The 24260-nt window shown below is 41.2% G+C and overlaps 1 protein-coding gene across 2 annotated transcripts in view; it reads left to right on the top strand.

The window, feature by feature from the left end:
• Positions 1-24260, top strand: part of nrxn3a (neurexin 3a) — a 227550-nt gene that overhangs the window by 14791 nt on the left and 188499 nt on the right. Inside the window, exon 2 of one of the 2 annotated variants that reach the window (XM_068338595.1) lies at positions 3562-3592. In XM_068338595.1, the coding sequence (XP_068194696.1) occupies positions 3562-3592 (31 nt within the window). The remainder of the gene's footprint in view (positions 1-3561; positions 3593-24260) is intronic. The other variant, XM_068338594.1, reaches the window with a different exon arrangement.

Raw genomic sequence — 24260 nt, 5'->3', positions numbered from 1 at the left:
TTTTTCTTTATTCATTGAATAGTTTGATCCTTGATTGATGGAGTTCTGTGGGTTTAATAACCTGACAAGTTAAAAGGATTTATGTTATAACCAGGGCTTTGAACCAGAATTGTTTGTCAATTGGTTCGTTCCGAACAGAAACGGAATTATGACATTTCCGGTTTTGCGTTCCACCCATAAACTGACGTTCCTGAAGCGGTTACAACAACAACAAAAAAAAATTGTTCCTGAACCGGTTAATGACGTTCCTTGTAAATTTAAATATGTAGGTGCTGTATTTTGCGCACCATAAGACACGATTAAAAGCCTTAAAATTTCTCAATCAACGCTGCGCCTTTTAACATTAAGTGTCTTATGTGTACACTGAGTTCCAAAATCTGTAAAAATGTTTTTGTGTGATTTTAGTCAGCGTTCCGCCAGATCGGCCATTGTCCACCGACATAGGATGTAATACGTCACTACGTACACCGGCAGCGATAGACCAATTAGAGAACATGACGCGAGGCTACATCCGGCACACCTCCGGTAGGTACCCGGTATGCGATACAGTGTATACCGGTACTGTACCGCAGGTATGCTGTTAACCACATTTGTTTGGCTAAATACCCGCGACAATGGGGTCAGCGAAGAGACACGCTTACAACGCAACATATAAACTCCAGGCTATCAGTTACGCGGTTGTTCCGGTTCACGTAAAGAGATCGGGTGGCTTTTTTCACGCTTCGCCATCTCTCTTGATCTGTGACTCCATGCATGCCCACACCACCGCTTCTGTCAAAAACCACGTCAAGCGGCTGAATTTGCAGCTTGCCATCATCCCGGGAGGATTAACGAAAGAGCTCCAACCGCTGGACATCGGTATAAACAGCCTTTAAAGTTGAGCTGCGTGCGTCGTGGAGAGATGGATGAGACGTGAACACACATTTACCAGGACTGGAGGCAGTGCCAAGCGAGTTACACCCCCACAATATATGCGTGGATTGCGGATTCCTGGACTTAACGGATCTGCTTTGACTTTTGTTTCGCAAAAGCCGGCATCATTACAGGACAGCCAATCGAAAACGTGACGGTCAGCGATAGTGAAATTGCCGAGCTATTCAATGCAGACCGAAGATGCATTGAATAGCACAGATTTATCAAAAAATAAAGAAATAAAAACATATTTAAAAAATAATGTCGGTGTATTTTTTTGAAATTTAAATATGTAGTACAACACAGGTCAACCACAGTCACCCTTTTGCTTCCGTTAGCAAGCATGCACCGAACAATAAGGTGTGCCGTGTGTCCGGTTAACATACAGAAATAAACTCCTTAATTTAGACTGCACCTCTTTATACAATGAGCTGAATGGTGCCCAAAATACAGTAACTTGAGGACTTTTAATTGGCAACTAAAGCAATTAATTTATATACTATAATTATAGATATGCCCCTACCCTACAGTAAACAGTACCACAGCACTACACCACTGCTTTATGCAAGTTGTATCACTGTAGTTAAGGCTTATGCCTCCTACTTAGACACTAAATGAAATAAGACAAGTATAACTTCAGCCATGTCATTTCAGCTAAAAGGAAAGATGTACAAAACTGTGGTGAGACCAGCGATGTTGTTTGGTCTAGAGACAGTGTCACTGAGAAAAAGACAGGAGACAGAGCTGGAGGTAGCAGAGATGAAGATGCTGAGGTTCTCTTTGGGAGTGACCAGGAAGGATAGGATCACGAATGAGTACATCAGAGGGACAGCACATGTTAGAGGTTTTGGAGATAAAGTCAGAGGCCAGACTGAAATGGTTTGGACATGTCCAGAGGAGAGATAGTGAACATATTGGTAGAAGGATGCTGAGTTTTTAACTGCCAGGCAGGAGGCCTAGAGGAAGACCAAAGAGGAGGTTTATGGATGTAGTGAAAGAGGACATGAAGGTAGTTGGTGTGAGAGAAGAGGATGCAGAAGACAGGGTTAGATGGAGGCAATTGAATGGCGACCACTGACGGGAAAAGCTGAAAGGAAAAGAATAACTTCGGCCATGTCATTTATTGTTGAACAGATCTTCATTGTGCTTCTCCCATAGATCAACATTGCTACAAAGCGCTGGCAGTATGGGGACACACTGCACTGCAGCCAATATGTTAATGTCTACATCATACATTTTAAGATTGACATACTGCAGTGTTTACCTGTTATTAATAAATGGTGACTGGGAGACCGTCCTTTTCTTAACTGCTGCTGATAGCCGCTACTTCTCTCTGCTCTCATCCCGCGTTGAGTGAATGACAGGAAGTGAAACATGAGGTCAAATATTTTTTTCAAGAACGAAAAAAAACAAAACGGTATTAACTGGTTTACAATTATGTTCTGTTCCGATTCTGTTCCATAACATTAAAAAAATATAAAGTTCTCGGTTTTTCGTTTTCGTTCCTGCCAAAATACCAAAAGTTTCCGGTTTTTGTTTTTGTTCCATGAACCGGTTCAAAGCCCTGGTTATAACAGAGAAACAAACAAACATATTTTGTCCAACTGTAATGTTTGTAACTCTAATAAATAATAAATTCAGAGTTATTTAAGATTGATGAGTAGTTACATTTATTTTTACATTACATTGAGTTACATTTAGTTATATTTATAAGTTACATCCGTCCCTTCAAGGAAAACCGTTATGCTGATGTAGCCCTTGGTGAAAATGAGTTTGGCACTCCTGGATTAGATCAATATAGAATTCCTAGGGCTTGGTGACTCTTTAATGTGAGGCTGCCAGGTGAATTTACTGACTACATGCATGCACTCATCCAGAGATATTTATTATTATTGTATAAACTTATTGAGGTTGGACTTATTTTCAACTTCTTTTCGCTATCTTCCAAGATGCCATCTTCTTGGTGCTCATCTAGTTTATAGGTTCGGCCTTTTAGTGGTCATCATTCAAAATTAATTTATAGCCAAATGATTTGTCTTCTAACTTTCATTTGAATCATCTTAATTATTGAAATGCTTCATATAGAATCTAAAATGTGATGATGAATAAGATGTGTAATCATACTGAAACTTATTCAAGACAGTCTGAGAGAACTGTAAATTACATGTTCATCCATTTCATTCTAGAGTTCACTGAGGAAAATATAAGTTATTACTGAATGAAATGCTACTTTAATATATTAATAAACTTCAATGTGTGTTTTAAGAAATTTAAGATATGTGTTTTAAGTCAAAAGTGATGATTGATAATTCATTCATTGTTCTGTGACCTGCTGAATTTATGGGGAACATGCTGAGATTGTTTTTGTCTAGATCTCTCTCAGCATCTGACTCCTGTGCTAATAGGTAGAACTGAGCTTAAATGTGTGATCGGTGTCACTTCTAGAATCATTTCTCATTAAAAAGCCTCCTGCTTCACCACAGGAAGCTTTTGTCACCTTAGTGTGTCTTGATGACATGCTTTTAATCCATGGAAAAACATGTATCATCACAATACTGAAGAGTATTGAAAGAGTGTGTTATTGTTTCTTAAGTGTGTACCCTTTCCTGTTTCCCTTCTTTCTCCATCTCCCTCTATCTTTTTCTCAAGGCTTTGCACACATGATGACAGAACAAGGTATGCTCTTTTCTTTTCCTGTATCATCCTTTAGCTCTACTTCTAGTGTGCAGCTGCATGCTTTTATGTTGGAGTTGGTTTGGGAAAATGAACTATAATTTTCTTGTAGTTTCAGTTGTGAATTGTTTAACAAAGCCAAATTGCAGTAAGTGCACATGTGCAGTATCTAGCATGATACATACAGTGTATGTTGGAATTTTCTGTAAATTTACTGCACATGTCAGTAGTACTGTTCGGCTTTGTCTCTATGTTGTTGTGACATTCAAATTATTGTCACTACCTGATATGTTGGGTTGGGGTGGTGGGAAATCTCATTAGTGATTGTGGATACAAATGTTCTGAAGTCTCCCTGGAAGGGAATAACCATTAGCTCCTAGATTAAAAAGAAAGTTTCTATCATGATACGTCCCAGATATATTTAACATTTGTGTACAAAATATATCATCTGTAGTGTCCAATTGATCTAATTTTAGCAGCTAACTTTAGCTCATTTCGTTTTTAGATAATTATTTTCAACCGAGTTATTTTCAGATGTCTACTGCTTTCCGAAAACAATAACGACATGGCTGTTTTTTGACTGACAATGAAAATGGGTGACTAGCGTTAGCTTCTCTGGTAAGTCGAGATGCAGTCGTGTAATCAGCCCTTAATTTGGTGAAAAGGGTGACTTCAAGCTGCTAATAACAATGAGCTCAACAGTTAGACAGTGGTCTGCTGGGAATGTTTTAATGTCCATTAGCGCATCGAATATTTACACAGCCAGTGTTTATGTAAAACTAAGTTGACTGACTAACTTGGTGTTAGAGCTTCAGAGGCACAACACCAACAGCAAACGATGCAGAATCAAAGGCACTCGGTTCAGTGACATCAGTTGGGTAGCGTTGACCTGGCTGGTATTTTCAGTGTGGACAACATCAGAATCTATTCAACGGGGGGAAACAGCTTGAGCTAAAAGTCAGTGAGAAGGTGGGAAGCAGCAGAGCCTACAGTTTAAACTGATGATGATTCTTCCTGTTCACTTGAACAAGTTGTCTCATCTGAGAAAAGGCAAACTGAAGCTTCACCAGCAGCTTTGGACTCAACCATTGGGCATCAGTGTTTCACTGTGTCAAATACAAATTCAATAGACATCACCCAGCCCTTCATGTCTCTGCATGCTGGAAGTGTTGTGATGTACAATTTGCCAATTGTTGCTGTAAATTGATTTATTCTACTATATATGCATTCACATTGATAATTTTGCTGTCTGTTGGAATCTGAACTCATGTCTCTTCTTCTTTCTCTCTGCCTGCCTCTTTGGGCTGTGGATCCTCTTTTTTCCTTCGCCTTCCCCTGCTCTTCTAGCTAAAAGCAAAGGTACAGCTTTTTCAAAATCTTTCGTTTTCCGCCTCTATGAAAAGCGACGCTTGCTCTGTGAGTGTTTGAGAGCTCTAATGTATTAATTGAATTGTTTTTAGTGTCTCTTCTGTAATGGCGTCTCACCAAGGGTGCAGGATCATGCAAGTAATTAAGTCAACATAATTGAAGTAGAAGGAAAAAAGTGTGATTCTGTCGTTTGTGTGTTTGTGCTTGTGTTTTATTTGTTACTATGCTTTACAGTTATGCTAAGCTGTGAGGCTTGTGGATCAGTTTTCACAAGAACAAGCCTCTCCCAACTGTCTATTTTAACCAGGCTTTTCTCTGATGTTTACATAAGCAGCAATGAAATGACTTAATTCTTATTACTGACAGATAGAAGCTGTGACAGGAGGGAATTTCTTTTGACCCACAAGGAACATATTGCCTTAAACTATAATGTATTAATTCTCACAATCCCAGTTTGAAGTGGTGTGAAACAAACAAAATGGTACCACTTAGTCCAGAAATATCTGGTTTGGTTCTTCTCTGAGATGACAGCGACAAATGTACTGATAGTTATTACTTAGTGGAGGCCACACTCCTGTATTTATCTTTTTGCCGTAGTAGGTGAAGAACGTCCATGATATCCATACCTGTTCACTCAAACATCAGTGTGTAAATGACCTAATGGTGGGTTGCTATCCCATTGAATAATATGTTTAGAAAATACTAGTCAATTGAAGCTATGGATTTTTTAAAATTGTTTTTTAATAGAACCAATATTAAAAGTCAAGTGTTAATACGCTTTTTTGGAGATTCAAATTGCTGTTTGAGGTCAGGCTTGTTTGTCTCCTATATTAATTACTAAAATAGGTTCCACAACCCTCATTGTTTTGCTGTGTTCAAATTTCTTCTGTGCTAGTTTTTGTCTGAGTGCTTTACTGACCGTCCTCAATGACAAATTACTAAAACGCATAGCAATCCCAAAAAATGTAAATGTAGTCATTTATCTTAATATACCATCAAACAATAGCAAAACTGAATTCAAAGTACTTTTTAAGAACAGCATGCCTACACCATCCAAATTGAAGATACCTAGCAATCCCCATGAGCACTTAGGAACAGTGACAAATGGGTAACAGGCAGAAACCATCTCGAAGAGTGGAAGCCCTCTATGTGACTGGTTGGAGAGTTGAACAGACAGGACGATAGTTAGAGCATTGGTTCTTAACCTTGTTGGAGGTACCGAACCCTGCCGGTTTCATATGCTCACTCATCTATATATATATATATATATATATATATATATATATATATATATATATATATATATATATATATATTTTTTTTATATAGTAAAAAAAATTATTATTTTTTTAAATTTAAGACATAAGTATATGTTTTACTGGTGTATTTAATGAATTGTGCATTAATGTCACTTTTTTCAAAGAACAAAACCCAGACAGTGCATGAACTCACATGAAATGACCTACCTGCAAATCAGTGACACTTCTGCTGTTGTTATTGAGAGACCAGTTCAGATATGCGTGGCTTCACCTTGGCAAGTGCTACTCTAATGTACTCTAATGCACATATTCATCCGACCACTTTCTTTTTTTGCTCAACATAGTTACTATGAATTAATATATTAAGAAAGCAATCGGATGACTTACCATCACGACAAGCATAAATTGACTACTAGTGCGCAAAATCCCGCGTAGCACAGGTAGGCTAATCAATGTAGCATGATCGCCAGTGATGGCTAAGGGGGGCGTGTCATCACGAATTGACATGATGTGTCAAACGTACACAGTGATTCGTGTATGTTCGGCGGATGTCAGACGAAAGACCCGACACATCTCGGGTGTTTCGTCTTGACCCCCATCTCCGCTGAACCCCTGAGACCGACTCACCAAACCCCTAGGGTTCGATCGAACCCAAGTTAAGAACCACTGAGTTAGAGGGAGTGAGAAACAGGGACACTGGCATGTGTAACCACAATAATTATTAGAATAGGAAGTTTTTTCCACAATCTGTATCATTTATAATAGCTACTTCTCTAATAGCACTGATAACAATGATGTTGATGATGATAGTGATCGTGATGTTGATGGTGTCAGTGGGTGTCACACATGGTCCCAGCAGTAGATTCAATCACGGCCAACTGTAACCTGTGGGATGAGAAAGTACAAAGACTCAGAAGAAGAAATCAATTTGGTAATGTGAAAGAATAAGACATGAATGTAGAGAGAAAGAAAGGTGGTGGAGGAAAGAGATCAGTGTATGACAGGAAGTCCCCATCAATCTAAACCTGTCACGTTACAGCTAGACACTAATACTGCATTAACAGCCACCTTTATTTCCCTACTGTTGCTCGGTACCGCAGCTATTTGTTATGTTGCCACTTACTGTGACACCATTCAAAAGAATACATTTTCACTTTGATAACTGGGAGAAAGGATGTAGTTCTTTATTTGTGCCAGTTCTGGTCCAGCATGTCTAATATTATCACTGTGGCTCACTTGAATCTGTTGTGGAAGTCCCACCAGCACCATAGAGCCCAGAGCCATTGAGTCAGGGTACATAGTGACCCCAGATACACTGTGATCTTGGTGAACACCACCGGTTCACCCAGGAACTGCGTCTGGATTCATCGGTACGCTCGGTTGACTATGGCCCGGTTTGTTGAGCTGTTGGCTTGGGTCGGAGACAAGATTACCCTGATAGATACCACCTGCAGCTGCTCCATCCCACCTGCAGAGCGGCTGGCTATTTGTCTTCAGTGAGTGGCTGTTTAGTTGTTGTTTATAACAGCACAAATTCTGGGGCTAAGGCAGCCAATCATTGTTGAGCACAAAGTGACTGGAGCCAGCAGAATGTGGTTCAAGTTAGGACTTTAAATTTGATAAGGCAATTTTGCTCTGTTGCCATCACTCAGAGCATGAGTGATTTGTCTAGTGAGCTATTTTTCTTCTCAAGTATTTGATTGCATTGACTTTCTACGTAAACGTCGATAGCAGGGGGGAAAAAAGGTCTTGTATGAAAGCAGTTGAGATGAAGCTGGCCTGTAATTAAAAGCTTTATCAAAAAAAGTTTGAAGTCTAGTCAGATGATATTTCTTTTTCTGCAAGATTTATTTCTGCAGTATTAGTTGTTCAGGGTCACTAAAATCTGTCACCAGGTGAAGACCTCCAATAATATACTGTCTAATTTACAGGTCCTGTCCTCTGTTTGTAGGAAGTATTAGATGTCCAATATAGTAACATGCATTCAGGTGTTTTCCTCACTGTGATATCACAGCATGCTTTGCGTCCTGGTAATGGCTTTCCCCATCCACAGAGCCAAGCTTGTATGATCTCCTGGAGAGTCGTCCTTCCTCACCACCTGTCTCTCTGTTGTGTCTAATCCCAGAGTGAGCTGGACATTATTAGGCATCAGGCTCCCCCATTTCCTCCTTTGGCAGACAAGAAGCCCCATTCTGATTGGCGAGGTGGCTCACTAGTGCACTATATTAGATGGAGAGTGGGGGTGTTAGGAAATGTATATATTCTCCTGTCATTTTTCACTGCTAGGGGCTCAGTCTTTTTGTACTTGTCGTATTAATTTTTTAGGAGATTGCTTTTTATTAGACCCAATCTGCTTGTGTTATCTATGTCACGATCCGCCGCTTTTCCATCTCTGGCACTGTTTTTGCTGTTAATGAGTAAATTCTTTGTTTTGTCAAAACCTTCCGCTTTACACAACATAATTTCAACGATGATCCTTAAATGCTAAGATGATGATGCTGTATGCTACTAATGACAGTAAGCTAGTGACAAATTGAATAAAAAAACACCAAATAGACAGGTCATCAATGAAAATCATATTTGATTTTAATATGATAAAAATGTATGAAATGAACAAAGTGGGATTTGGTATGACCTCAAAATGAGTAATTACAGCAGAGTACAGAATCCTGTTAAATCAATGGAGATAATCACTGAAAACAAAAAACATTTTTATTTCCACTATCATATAACTTATGATGTAAAATGCAAAGGTGACCAGGGCAGCACATGTAATTTGATGAAGCATTTGGTCAAAAACTAAATATACTCCGAAGCTTAGTGTACCATGTTGGTTAGTCTGAGATCCAAAGTCCTTGCACACACACACGCACGCACGCACGCGCACACACACACACGCACACACGCACACGCACATTCTGAGAGGCTGTTTGTAAGCTGGATTTTTCATAAGTATCCTATGAAATTTCAATCTATAGTCACCATTTGAGGACAGTTAAATGTTATCCCTACTTTAAATACGTACGTAAATAAGTACTTTTCCCTACGACTGACCAGAAAGAATGAAAGTACATAAAGACAATATATAAATGAAATAAAATACACGTACAGGTCATATTGTGTCACGTTGTTCTTGATTATATGTCAGTTGAAAAAAAACCCCCATGAAAACATAAAAAATCATGTTTGTCATTTCACTCTACTGTCCGCCACAAATACTAGACTCTTAAAATCACTAAAAAACATTAAATATCACATAATACCATGTCACTGTACAATAAATAATAATAATAATAAGATATACTTTATTGATCCCCTCGGGGAAATTACATTTGTCACTCAGGTGTACATTTCGTTACATTTTTGTGTTAGTTTTTCACAGTATGTACAGGTCCCTGAAACAACCACAGCACACAAGGGGCCCTATAAGCATGCAGTTAGTACACACAATACACAACATCAAGCTGTGCATGAGGAGGCAGAGTGACGGGCAGCAGCTTCCTGGAGTGCGCCCCAATAGAGCAGCTCGCCTTGCTCAAGGGCGCGTCGGCGCCTCGGCGGTGGCTGCGAGGTGAGCTGACGCCTCCCACCGTCAGCTCACACTCCGGAGATGTTCTGGCGCGAGCGGGAATCGATCCACCGATGGCTGGGCAATCTGTCTTCAAGACATCTGCTCTACCGCTGAGCCACTGCCGAGGTGCCCCTCAGCCAGTCAGCTGTTGATCTTGGATGGTCCACATCCATCTATGTCTGCAGTATAAACCACCAAATCCAATGAATTTATTTGTAAATTAAATGTTTTTTTTCCTTTACTATTGCCAAAATAATAAAACAAAAATTATATTTCTTTCATAACCTTAAAATTGCTTTCATTTCATCATTTATTAATAAAGTAACCACAACATGGTAATCATCACAACATTCTATTTGTAAATTTATTTATTTTTTCTGAACTAAATTAAAAAACTAAATGTATTTGTTTTTAAATGGATTTGTATTAACCATAAACTATAGAAAATGCATTTTCAGTATAAAGTACAGTGCAGTACTGGGTAGTTAATGTGACGCACTGTATGTCATTATTTGACGTACGTCGTGTCTCCTGGAACCAATTAATGGCTAGGGTATACCTGTACTGTATTACTGTAGTACCGTAATGTAACTTATCCATACAGCGGAGAAAGAGGGGGGAGTTGTCGGTGTGTTGTCATTGGAGAGACCATTGCCACTACCACCATCATCATTTGCCAAAACCATTAGCCTTTGCTTTATCGTTCATGATAAACATTATCGTATCCAAAGGGGGACTCTCTAAGATTCTCACAGTGACAACGACAAACAACAACAAGAGGGGCAGATGACTGTTGCAGATAGGCGAACTCAGTAGTGCTGCTCGGCAGGTGTTGTGGCAGAAACGGGAACTATAGTAGTCGGATATGAATACAACTGTGACTAAACACGGAATTACAGTACGTACTGAACAAAAAAATGATTTGATTACTGCTTTGCACACTCTTGGCTTGGTTTCATGCCGTTATGACCTGAAATGTTTATCCAACAATTTTGAAGGTGTTCCAAGACCTGTTGCCTTCATTCTGCAGTCCATCTCATCCCAAACCATCTTGACTGTGTTTAGTCAAGGGCCTGTGCAGGCCAGGTCATGTAATGCAGCACTCCATCACTCTGTTTGGGGTCATTGTCCTGTTAAAAAATAAGTGATTGTCCAATTAAATGTAAAGTGCATAGGATGACATATCGCTGCAGGAAGCTGTGGTAGTCATGCTGGTTAACGTGCTTGTTAACATGTTAACAATTTCCACAGTTAATGCCAAGTTTTTCTTCTTCATAATCAAAGTAATTCTGAAGTATATACTCTATTCTGTTAAGTATATAGGGATGATAGGGAAGTATAAGGGTTCCTTACCAGGTATTAGGCACATCTAGCAGTTACTACAGTAAAATAGCCGGTAAAGGGAATCCATTGAACCTACTCATGAGCGATCAGTTGTTTTCTGGTTTTAGGCTGGAGCAAAACAGACATGTTGGGGGTTGGTGGTCTGGGTATGTGGACAGTTGTGTGTTGTATGCTTGACTGAATGCTGGTAAGTGAGCCAGACATAGAGGGCGGGGCCAGTCGGCATCAGTGAAAAAGGGGGAGGTAGGTGGGTGGGTTGCCTAGGAGGCAATTGGAATAGGTCAAAATGTAGTATTTTGTAAAATCTTAGAGGATTTATCATTATGGATTAAACATATCAATGAGAACAAAGCAGTTTTCATTCCAGTTTACTGGGATTTAAACTGGAAATGCTGATCTTCATCATTTTTAAAGTAAATCTTCACACAAAAATTATTTTATAATTTCTATAATGTTTCATCATTGCTAGATTTCAGTGTTAAAACTAGGAACAGAGAGAAAATATACAATATAAAATATGACATACACACATATACACAGACACACACACACACACTCTCTCTCTCTCTCTCTCTCTCTCTCTCTCTCTCTCTCTCTCTCTCTCTCTCTCTCTCTCTCTCTGTGTGTGTGTGCTTTTGTGTGGACCATTCACAGTTCTTCATGGGGCAGTGAAGAACTCTTTTAATTGGACATAAACTGTGGTGACATAATTTAAGTAGTAATCCATGCTAATTAGCTAAGCATGTTTTATCACTATACATATCAATATTATTTTAAGCTTTAACTTAACATTCACAGAGTAAATAGTTGTCTATAATATTTACAAACTTTGTACAGGTAATTGATAAAAACCAACCCAGAACTGTAAACAAACTGCTACTCATATTGGAGAGATAGGTTTTATGTTCTGGTACAGATAACACATTTTTGACGAGTATGAGCATGCGATGAGTAAAAGACGTCAATACTTGTGCTCGTTCATCATTCATTCATTTTCCTGACCGCTTTATCCGCTTGCGCGGGTCACAGGGAGCTGGAGCCTATCCCAGCTGGCATAGCTGAAGGGAAATCCTCAGAACGGACTGTCTTCACGCACTGTGATTGGCCAGTCACACACCGCATTTATGTGGTGCATTTGACCAGACAGTTTAAAACTACATCGGTCACCCCCTCCACTCGTCTTTTTTTTTTTTTTAACTTGCTTGGTCTTAGTTTGACACTTTCTCACTTAAATTCAAATTAACAAGTTATATACCATATACAGTCGATACTTTTTGGGCGATCTCGGGATAATCTGCTTTGACTTTAATCCAGAACAGTGGTGCGTTTATGGGCGCTTTATTGTGTGTGTGTGTTGATAACCTGTCACGTGACCGAGACCCGTCAAGCGGGACAGACGCATGAATTTGTCAGTGTGTCATTCCACACAGACGTCACTTTTCAAATTTAACGTCTTTCAGACTCTGAAATAAATAAAACGGAAGTAATGTAAATAAGTTCTTCTTTCTGAGCGGCCCGGTACCAAATGACCTACGGACTGGTACCTGTCCGCGGCCCGGGGGTTGGGGACCACTGCTCTATATCTTTCTCCCTCACACACAGCCACTCATCACACACACATGCTCAAACAGACACATGCACACACCCAAACACACCTTAATTAACTTTGTTTAACTTTGTGTGAAAACAAAATGGCAAGAAAATTAGCTGGTAAAAATAAAGTAAATAAATGAAGAACAGTTTGATCATTAATTTTTTTTTTAAAAATTAGAAAGTTGGTGAGTATGACAATACTTGTTCATGCATAGTTTATAGTTCATAATTTTCTATTGCAAGCTTTCATTAATGTTCTGAGTTCATAAAAAACTTGTTCTGTAAATAGTTCCTTTGCTATTGTGATCAAAAGTATTGAATCTGAAGTATGAGGCTGTTCTTTAAAAATTAATTCATACATGCTCATCCCTAATATCTCTATTGGTTCCCTATTTTAAAAAAAATGTTTTCACTATGAAAAAAGTATCTTCACTATCAACAAAAATCTTATCCAGTGGTAATTTAAACGTTCAGAACAGGCTAAAACAATCTGACGCATTAAAAAGGGAAGACAAAAAATGCTGTCCATGAATTATGGTTAAATTGCAGGAAATCCTATAGGAAGAAAAACAAATGGATGACTCTGTGAAAACGAAAGCATTTAAGACCCATCATTTGGGGTGAAGTAACCAGGAATTGGCTTTATGTTTGCACGAACAGACATTCACAAGTAACCATATGCACATGGATATTCTTGTGAAAACTACTGCCCACAACTTTGGCAACACAGTTGTTTTGGGTTGTGACTAATGGTTGATGTACCCAACAAAATATGTGATCACACAGACCAGAACCAGAAGTACTGGCCTATTTCATGGAGGTGAAAGCATTATGCTGTTCTCCCATTTCTTTCACTGTACTGTAGGTATTATGTTCATGCATTATTTGTACTTTGGCAAATTCAATGTGTGAAGGATCAGAAGATGATCTTGCTGAGCTGAAACACCAGGTTTAGTCCTACTGAATTCCTGTGATAGTCTCTCTCTCTCGGTCTCTCTCTTATAGATACATAGATGGATAGATGTGGAGACCAGGAAAAAAAAATCCAAAATTATTTCATTGACACTTATCTGTCTTACAAATTCTAGCCAGCTACAGACAAAAGACAGGGTACACCCCGGATGAGATGCCAGCTCATTGCAGGGCCACATGAAACATACAAAGACTTTGTCACAAACGAGTACCTTGTCTCAATTTGGTGTCACAACTTCAACTAAGCTGCATGGTTTTGGAAGTGGGAGGAAGTAGGAGAGCCAAGAGAGAACCCACCCAGACATGTTGAGAACATACAAACTCTACACAAACTGGAATTGAACCAGGAACCCTCCTGCTGTGAGGCAACTGGGATATCCAGTGTGCAACTGTGTATACCTAAACCTTTACCCAGTTCTGTTGGTAGAGGTCATTCATCAATTAAAATGGGATCATGTATGGATTTACGTTCAAAATAAATCTAGTGTGCTAGCCTATTTTGATTTTTCCTAAATGTGCAACTTATAAATGTAAAATAAAAGTACTGTCTTATTTGAAATATTTTGATCTTCAATCTGTTTACAGATTGAGCCCTATTAACCTTTTTATTACAAAGTGTTGGCTGGAAACCATCCGGCAGAGCTGTAGCATTGTTCCACATACCCACATGACAAAATGTAACCCATGCATTTAAAGATGTCAACCTCTGTAGTCCAATTGCCCTAGAGCAAACACATTTCAGCTCCAGAACACTCCCTAGACGACATTTCAAAGAGGAAGGTTGTGGGGGTGGGGAAGTGAGAACACGCTCCAGGGTAGAAAAACATGGCGGCGATCTGGGAAACGATTAAATCCAGATTCCAAGCGACAACATTTCTCACTGCCCCCGGAGGCGACTGACACTGGTAGTGGCAGAGAAAAAAAGATGGAGGGGTAGGGAGAGAGATGGAGGAGGAAAGAGATTATGAGCGAGAATGCACTGGTTATCTTAATTAAATGGAAGTGCATTTTATCCTCCTCCTATTGATTTCTGCCAGGGGCAATGTGTGTATTTCAAAGAGAATGCATGCTCTGTAATGCTGCTTTGGACATTCCATTTTTCACTCACGGTGGACGTGACTATTGTCATCAACAAACTATTCAAAGGACCGGCAAAGCTGAGCTGAGGAACAATGGACAGCTGCCAGACACAATTTGACTCGGGCTTTAATGCTGCAGAACCACATGTAGAAACAGATGACATATGATATGCATGACAGAGAAAGAGAATGCAGACTGTATTTGCAAAGGTGTCTGTTTGCATGGACATTGTCTGGATTGTGTGTCTCACCATTAAGTATTGTATTTGCTGATACCATCCCAGGGACGGCAACCAGGCTGCACAGGTTACACAAAGCAATGCATTCATGTTCCCATTCCTTCCCCTTTGTCCTCTGTCCACTCATTTCGATTTTGAGAAGTTAATGTTAACAGTTTTGTCAAGCCTACTGTGCTCGAGGCAACACTATTTAAGTACATCTTTTGCAATTCAAGTGACCTGCTTTCTGCCTGGGACTTTTTCCCATTATAGGGAATGACATTTCATTTAGACTCCGTCATTCATCTTTCCTATTTTGGACTTCAGCTTTTGGCCCCTCTCTCTCCCTCTCTCGTTATACAGTATCTTTCCTCTCCCCCAATATTACTTTATCTCTTCATCTAGCTTTAATTATGTCTTACATCGGTTTTATACTGAATTTGTTTTGTCCATTTCTTATTCTCACTGTACACAATGTGGCCATGTTTGTTTGACAGAAAGTGTCACAGAAAGTGTCACAGAAAGTTTTTTTTATTTAGCTTATTACCTGATTGATATAAATGAGCTACAATTGGCATGACAACATAAAATATTTTAGCAACATTTGCATCGTTATACAAAAACTACTTTGTAGATTGTCATGTGATTTGGTGCTCAGCAGGTACCTTGAATCTATTCAGTCTTTTTGGATCAGGACAAGGAGTCCATTCAAGACATTTTATTTCACAAATAAACTACCAGAATAATTTTGATGACATTCATTGACATAGTTGACAAGGTAGCACTAATTAAATCTTGGAGCTGAACTGTCTTAAACAACTCTGAGGGCATGAAAAAAACAAAAAACCTTATGGACATACAATACTTGAACAGGTGATTCAGGATTATATTCTAGACCATTTCTAAGATACACCTTTTTACACTGTACACAATGAAGTGGGTAGATCAGTCAATCTGTGAAATTTGAAAGAATATGTTTTTAATTGTGAAAACAAAAATGGCTTTGAAAACAGGCTTGTGAAAAGACATTTTTTTCTTGATATTTTGAAGCCAGGTGCCAACATTTACAATATAAAAGTTCTACATACAGTATATAACTACAGTATTTTCCGCACTATAAGGCGCACTGGAGTATAAGGTGCACCCTCGTCCACGACCCGTCACTCCGCCTCCCTTGTACCTCTGTATGTCCTCTCTCTGTATACTAATTGCATGCCTACAGGCCCCTAGTGTGTGTTGTGTTCAGGGGCCTGTAACCTGTAACCCCCGTGTGTAATTAACACATACAGTATATGTACATGTGTGGGTGAAGTGAAAAAGGATTTCCCCAAGAGGGATGAATAAAGTAGTGATTATTATTATTAACTTATTTGCATAGTATTCGCTATGGACCCCAAGAAAGTGATGGAGAAAAGAGGAAAAGAAAAGACGGAAAGAGTTTTTTTTGTCCGTACAAACAAAGCAAGAGATAATAGAAAGGGATGCGTTTGGTTGATCTCGCCAAAGAATAAGGCCGTAATGCATCTACATTTGCCACGTTATTAAAACAAAAGGAAGTTTAAGGAGTTTAAGGCATCACATGGGTGGTTGGAGAATTTCAAAAGGAGGACTGGAATTCACTCTGTTGTTCGGCATGGTGAGGCAAAAGCGCATGAACCAAAGAGGGCAAAAAACAATGAGGACAGCAGTCAAAAGGTAAATGACCATCATTTTTATTCTTTATTCTTTGTTTTTTACGTTATGCACATCTCTCATTTATTGTGTAATGATCTAATCATAACATGTATTTGTCACATGTTTTGATGCATTTTTATACTTTATAAAACATGTCGGAATTTTTCGGGGCTTGGAATGGATTAGGGCATTTGCATGGAAAAAATGTCTCTACTCATGAAATTTTCTACTTATGTAATTTCTTCTGGAACAAATTAATTTTGTAAGTAGAGGTACCACTGTATAAAATGCACCGGATTATAAAATGCAGAGGATTATAAGCTACATCTGATTATTACACGCACCTTCAATGAATGGCCTATTCTAAAACTTTTTCATGGCGCAACGGATTATAAGGCATATTTTCGGTTTTCAAGAAAATTAAAGGCTTTTAGGTGTGCCTTATAATGCTGAAAATACTGTACCAGTATGCAAGATGGTGTATTCAAATTTAAAATAATTAAAGACCAGAGGTCTACAGATATTTTACTATGATCTAAAACAATCTTTTGTTGTGAAAGAATTGCTGAAGCCCAGACAATTACAATTATTCTTGTCTTCAAGAAAATGGATAGACACACACACACACACACACACACACACACACACACACACACACACACACACACACACACACACACACACACACACACACACACACACACACACACACACACACACACAGTGTACTGGCATCAATAAAATATACATGTTTTGCATACTTCCTTATTTTGCTGACATTTAATTCACAGCATTTCTGCAAAATGCCACACACTTCAAACTCATGCCAACTGATATTTTACATCCAGTACATGTCGTACTAGAGCAATTGAAACCTCATGAAGCTTCGAGCCGCAGTGAACCGATTGGCATGAAAAGCTTCAATGCTTCATGGGGCTTCATCTGCCCATCACTTACTATACATGGACTTCCCAGTTAACATTGTTTTAGAGTGTCATAACTGTTCCAATAATTTTCATGTTTTTGAGCAGAAAGTCCAAACAGCAGGAATGACACACACACACACACACACACACACACACACACACACACACACACACACACACACACACACACACACACACACACACACACACACACACACACAAAGTTGTAAGCTATTAAAGCATTCATTCATTTTCTATACTGCTACATCCTCTATAGTGGGTCGCAGGGTATCCCAGCTGACTGGACCATGATGCAGGGGACACTCCAGGCGCGATGCCAGTGCACCACGGCGCCACATAGAGACAAACAAAAAAACGCAATCACTCATACCTACTGGTAATTTGGGACTGGCCAATTAACCTGAAATGCATGTTTTTGGAGATGGGAGGAAGCCGGAGCACCTGGAAAGAACCCACGCAGACACGGGGAGAATATGCAAACTCCGCACAGAGCAGGACGTGAACCTGGGAGCCGCCTTGCTGTGTGGCGACAGCGCTGCCCACTGCACCGCCGTGCCGCCCTCATTCATTCATTCATTCATGCATTCATTCATTCATTCATTCATTAACAGCTCATCCATGAATGAAGGATTTTCATTAAATGCCAGTTCTAGGCTCATCCAAAAGCTCAAGGGCTACCTCGTCGTCATTCTTGTCATTCGTAGGATGATCCCATAAAAATTAGGTTAAACTTTAAGATGCCCATTACTGCGGAAATGAAACTTAACTCTGAAGAGATTATACACTCACTTATCTTGATGTCGCTGAAGAAGTTGATTGCTGCCATTCATCTGCAGGCATGTATTCAACTCACACACAGGTGAATTGAATTTTTTTCACCCAGATCCCCAAAGTATCCTTGAAACAAGTATGCAACCTTAGTTTCTGTGAAGCTACAATTGACTGTTTGACCATCTACATCATTATCTAAAGAAGATACATATAGGCCAATGAAAAAGATGCACAGACACCAAAGTAAGTAAACTGAAAGACAGACCATCCCAGGGGATGTTTTGCCATGAAGAATTGAAACAAGCCAGACCCCACAAATATATGTGCAGTATAACTACCAGTACTATTGCAACTGTCATTTACTTTACTTGTCATGTATAACAATATTTGATTTGGATAGCTTTTAAAATAAGTAGCAAGCTACGTGTGATATATAATGGTACTTTAGGTATGCATGACATTTGTGAAAGTGGAAGAGCAGCTAAAAGCAGCAAGTCAAATGTCTCATAATTTAGAGAGCTCACTTTCATGTAAAATTAGATATTATTTATCTTTAAACAGAACACATAATGGGTTTGTTTTATTCATCTTTTTTACATAAACTCTGGTAAAATTGCACGACCAGTTGTAGTTGCCTGTATGTGTGGGGGGTTTTTTGCTAGCGAGCTAACACAATAACAACAAAGTATAAAACCATCATTGTGTGTGAAACAAGGTAGATTTTCAAATTTAGATTTTTAGTTTTTCTTATGACCAAGTAAAGAGATATTTTACCATGCTACCAACCTTGATCAACAATTACACACACACACGCACACACACACACACACACACACACACACACACACACACACACACACACACACACACACACACACATATAACCTAATATCAAGGTGTATCATATGCTATCTTATTGAGCAAATGGAGTTAGCAACCCAAATTAAAATATGTGTACACTAGGCATCTCTCTCTCCAGGCTGTTGTGATATCCTTGCTGCTCAGTGGTTTCTTCTGGATATTGATGTTCTTCCTGCTCACAATAAAGTTCACACTATCACCATCAGCTGTGTGTTTTATCAGTTAAAAAAGTCCACTCCTTGCATCTGAAAATCTTCATTTTCATTGTCCAACTACTTTGTGACCAGCTGAAGTGTCTTTGAAGCTCCATGCTGTTGTAGTGCCAAACTGCTGCAGAACTTAGCTCATTGAGTGCCGAGGACGAAATATCTCGTCTTATAGAATACACATGTTGAGTGCCAAAGACGAGATATCTCGTCTTAGGCTTTTTTTTATAAGGAACGTTAGATCAAAGCGTTCCGCACATTCTGTGTGATTTTCAGCCTTGTATTCTATTTATTCCGGTCAGGGGGCAGTGTTTCACACCTTAAATCCCCAGATAAAGCAAAGAAGAAGCGTAGGTGTTGGGGCAGTAGTGGAAAGCAAAATGGCAAAGCGCAAGGCGAAAGCATGTGGAGGGCGCAAATTCAAACAGCTATCACTGGCACAGAGCTTGTCTGGCAGTGTAGCTGCTATGAAAACGAGAGTGAGCAGTAAGGAGCGGGTGGGTGCAGAAGATGCACCCAAAGAGGTCGAAAACCGGAGCGGAGGCGGGGAAAACGTCCCGGGTTGTAGTGGGGGCCCCCCGCACTTCGGCGGCATCCCACGTGGGAGTGCCGGTTCGGAAACTTTTCCGCCGCGTCTTTCCAGCGTTAGTTCTGACTCTGAACCGGACCTGGATTCTTCATCTGACTGGCTACCATCAGAAAGCAGCAGGGAGTCCTCCCCAGATCTGCGGGAGCCCACGGAGGATCTGAGGAGCAAAGGTAACTGTTTTGCTACATTGTTGCGTGATGTAAAAAACACGTATGTTGTTCCCCATCTATGAATGTATTACTCTTTTGTGTAAAATGGTACATATTTCAGGCATGTGTGTGTGTGTATATATATACATATAATGTGTGTGTGTGTATGTATGTATGTTTTGTAAAATGGTACATATTTCAGGCGTGTGTATATATATATATATATATATATATATATATATATATATATATATATAAAATGTCCCTCTCACCCTTGTGGGGTGGTATCTGTGTGTCATCCTCAAGCTCGGGTCCTCTACCAGAGGCCTGGGAGTCTGAGGGTTCTGCGCAGTATCTTAGCTGTTCCTAGGACTGCGCTCTTCTGGACTGAGGCTTCAGATGTTGTTCCAGGAATCTGCTGGAGCCACTCTTCCAGTTTGGGGGTCACTGCCCCAAGTGCTCCTACTACCACGGGGACCACATTAACCTTAACCTTCCACATCTGTTCCAGCTGTTCTTTCAACCCTTGATATTTCTCAATCTTTTCGTGTTCCTTCTTCCTGATGTTGGCATCAGCTGGAATCGCCACATCTATCACCACTGTTCTCTTCTGCTCTTTGTCCATCACCACAATGTCCGGTTTGTTAGCCAGTAGCTGTTTGTCGGTCTGGAAGCTGAAGTCCCACAGGTTCTTAGCCTTGCCGTTCTCAACCACCTTCGGTGGTATGTCCCATTGGGATTTGGGTACTTCTAGTCCATACCGGGTACAGATGTTCCTGTACACTATCACAGCTACTTGGTTGTGCCTTTCCATGTATGCTGAGCTGGCGAGCATCTTACACCCTGCTACCACATGCTGGACTGACTCTGGGGCTTCTTTACATAGCCTGCACCTTGGGTCAGATCTACTGTGGTAGATATTGGCCTCTATTGCCCTTGTACTTAGGGCCTGTTCTTGTGCTGCCATGATCAGTGCCTCTGTGCTGTCTGTCAGTCCAGCTTTATTCAGCCATTGGTAGGTCTTCTTGATATCAGCCACTTCCTCTATCTGACGGTGGTACATGCCGTGTAGGGGCTTGTCCCTCCATGTTGTCTCCTCCTCCTCCTCTTCATCCTCAGGTTTCTGCTGTCTAAGGCATTCACTGAGCAGTTCATCTGTTGGGGCCATCTTCCTGATGTACTCTTGGATTTTTGATGTCTCATCCTGGACAGTGGCCCTGATGCTCACTAGTCCTCGGCCTCCCTCTTTCCGCTTAGTGTACAGCCTCAATATGCTGGACTTGGGGTGAAACCCTCCATGCATGGTGAGGAGCTTTCTAGTCTTGATATCTGTGGCTTCTATCTCCTCCTTTGGCCAGCTTATGATCCCAGCGGGGTATCTGATGACCGGCAGTGCATACATGTTGATGGCTCGGACCTTGTTCTTGCCATTCAGCTGACTTCTCAGGACTTGCCTTACTCTCTGGAGGTATTTGGCTGTGGATGACTTCCTTGCGGCCTCCTCATGGTTGCCATTAGCCTGTGGGATTCCAAGGTATTTGTAGCTGTCCTTGATGTCTTCTATCCTGCCCCCTGGTAGGTTGACCCCTTCAGTTCTGATCATCTTGCCTCTTCTTGATACCATCCGGCCACATTTGTCTAATCCGAATGACATCCCTATGTCGTCGCTGTAGATCCTGGTGGTGTGGATCAGTGAGTCAGTTTCTCGCTCATTCCTGGCATACAGCTTGATGTCATCCATGTAGAGGAGATGGCTGATTGTTGTCCCGCTTCGGAATTGGTATCCGTAGCCACTCTTTGTGATGATGTGACTGAGGGGGTTCAGGCCTATGCAGAACAGCAGTGGTGATAGTGCATCCCCTTGGTATATGCCGCACTTGATGTTAACTTGGGCAATTGGCTTGGAGTTAGTCTCCAGGGTTGTCTTCCACTTCCCCATTGAGTTCTTGATGAAGGCTCTTAGTGTCCTGTTGATCTTGTACAGTTCCAGACATTCCAGTATCCACGTGTGTGGCATTGAGTCGTAGGCTTTCTGGTAGTCAATCCAGGCGGTGCACAAGTTGGTCTGCCTATTCTTACAGTCTCTGTGTACTGCTCTGTCCACCAGTAGCTGGTGCTTGGCTCCCCTGGTGTTACTACCAACTCCTTTCTGTGTCCCACTCATGTATTGATCCATGTGCCTACTCATCTTAGCGGCCATGATGCCTGACAGGAGCTTCCATGTTGTACTGAGACAGGTTATTGGCCGGTAGTTGGATGGGGTAGATTCCTTCTGTGGGTCTTTCATGATCAGGACTGTCCTGCCTTCAGTCAACCATTCTGGGTGCGTCCCATCCCTTAGCAGCTGGCTCATCTGTTCTGCTAGACGCTCGTGGAGTGCTGTCAGCTTCTTTAGCCAGTATGTATGGATCATATCGGGGCCCGGTGCTGACCAACTCTTCATCTTTGACACTCTTTCTTGGATGTCTGCCATTGAGATGGTTACTGGTTCTTGTTCTGGGAGGCAGCTGTGGTCAGTCCTTAGGTCCACTAGCCACTGGGCATCGGTGTTGTGTGATGCTACTCTTTCCCATATGCCCTTCCAGTATTTCTCCACCTCAGCTCTTGGTGGGTCTGGCCGGATGCTATTTCCCTGCCACTGAGAGTACACTTTTGCTGGTTGAGTGGAGAAGGTCCTTGTTTATTCTCCTGGCCTCAATCTCCTTGGTGTATCGCTTCAGTCGGGTAGCCAGAGCTGTTAGTCTCTGTTTGGCAGTTTCGAGTGCTTCAGGTATGGAGAGCTTGCTGTATTTCCTGGGTGCCCCTTTATTCACCATGTTCCCCTTCTGTAGCTCGGCTAGCTGGCTGACTTCTCTCCGTGTCGCCTTTATCTTGGCCTCTAACCGTCTCTTCCATGGAGGGTATTGTTTGTTATGCCCTGTGTTGATCTTGTATCCCAGCATCTCGAGGATTACTGTTGCTGTACTGTGGATCAGCTTGTTGGTCTCAGTTCCCTGTGGGGATGGTTCTTATTGCAGCATTCACATCTTCTAGCAGATCTTCTGAAGGTACTTGACAACTTAGCTTCGGTATTTGTCGGAGGCTCCAGGTTTCCATTTGGGTCACGATCTTCCTTCGCAGGTCAGCAGCTCTTGTATTGAGGCTGTCTATGTCTCTTGGGGCTTGGTACCCAATCACGGATTGTGGGGGGGGTGATATCCCCCCGCTGACCTGGTGTCCTGGCTCCCCCTTGCCGTAGCATTGTTGTTGTATTTCATTGATCTCTAGTTGTGACAGCAGTTTTCGGTTACGGATGTTGGAACACTGGGCTAACAGCTGTTTCTTTGTTAGCCTTGATTGTGGGTTTCGAAGCATCCATTGGTCCCACATCCGCCCCATATATCCCCTCTCTCTGGGATTACTTGTGTAGTAGCATTCCAACAACTCCGTATTGTCCGCCCTTGTCCATGTGTGTAGCCCATTTCTCATCAGATTGCCCTGGTTCCCTAGCATCTGACGCGGACCTTGTTAACCCGGGCGACGTCCGAGCCGGTATGACTCTGTCATTATTGTGTTCACTCATGTTTGAGGTAGGCTCGTATAGCATTAAGGGTCTTGCCTAAGGACCCTCAGTGGATAGTGCCCGCCATGTCTGGGGTTCGAAGCACGCCCACGCCCTCCTGCATTCCAGACCACACCCTCCTGCATTCCAGACCACGCCCCTTTCTGCATTTCACGTTGACTGGATAGTGTTTGTCCCGACCGGGATTCGAACCCACAACCTCCTGCATTCAAGTCAGTTGACTTAGCCACTGTACTATCCAGCTGCTATATATATATATATATATATAGTCCCGGTCGGGACAAACACTATCCAGTCAACGTACACAAAATGCGTGGTCTAGAATGCAGGAGGGCGTGGTCTGGAATGCAGGAGGGAATGGGCGTGGCTTCGAACCCCAGACATGGCGGGCACTATCCAGTGAGGGTCCTTAGGCAAGACCCTTAATGCTGTACACAATAATGACAGAGTCATACCGGCTCGGACGTCGCCCGGGTTAACAAGGTCCGCGTCAGATGCTAGGGAACCAGGGC

The sequence above is a fragment of the Antennarius striatus genome, chromosome 17 (assembly GCF_040054535.1).
Source record: "Antennarius striatus isolate MH-2024 chromosome 17, ASM4005453v1, whole genome shotgun sequence".
Lineage (NCBI taxonomy): Eukaryota > Metazoa > Chordata > Actinopteri > Lophiiformes > Antennariidae > Antennarius > Antennarius striatus.
The sequence above is the reverse complement of the archived record's forward strand: the minus strand, read 5'-3'. Positions and strand labels throughout refer to the sequence as shown.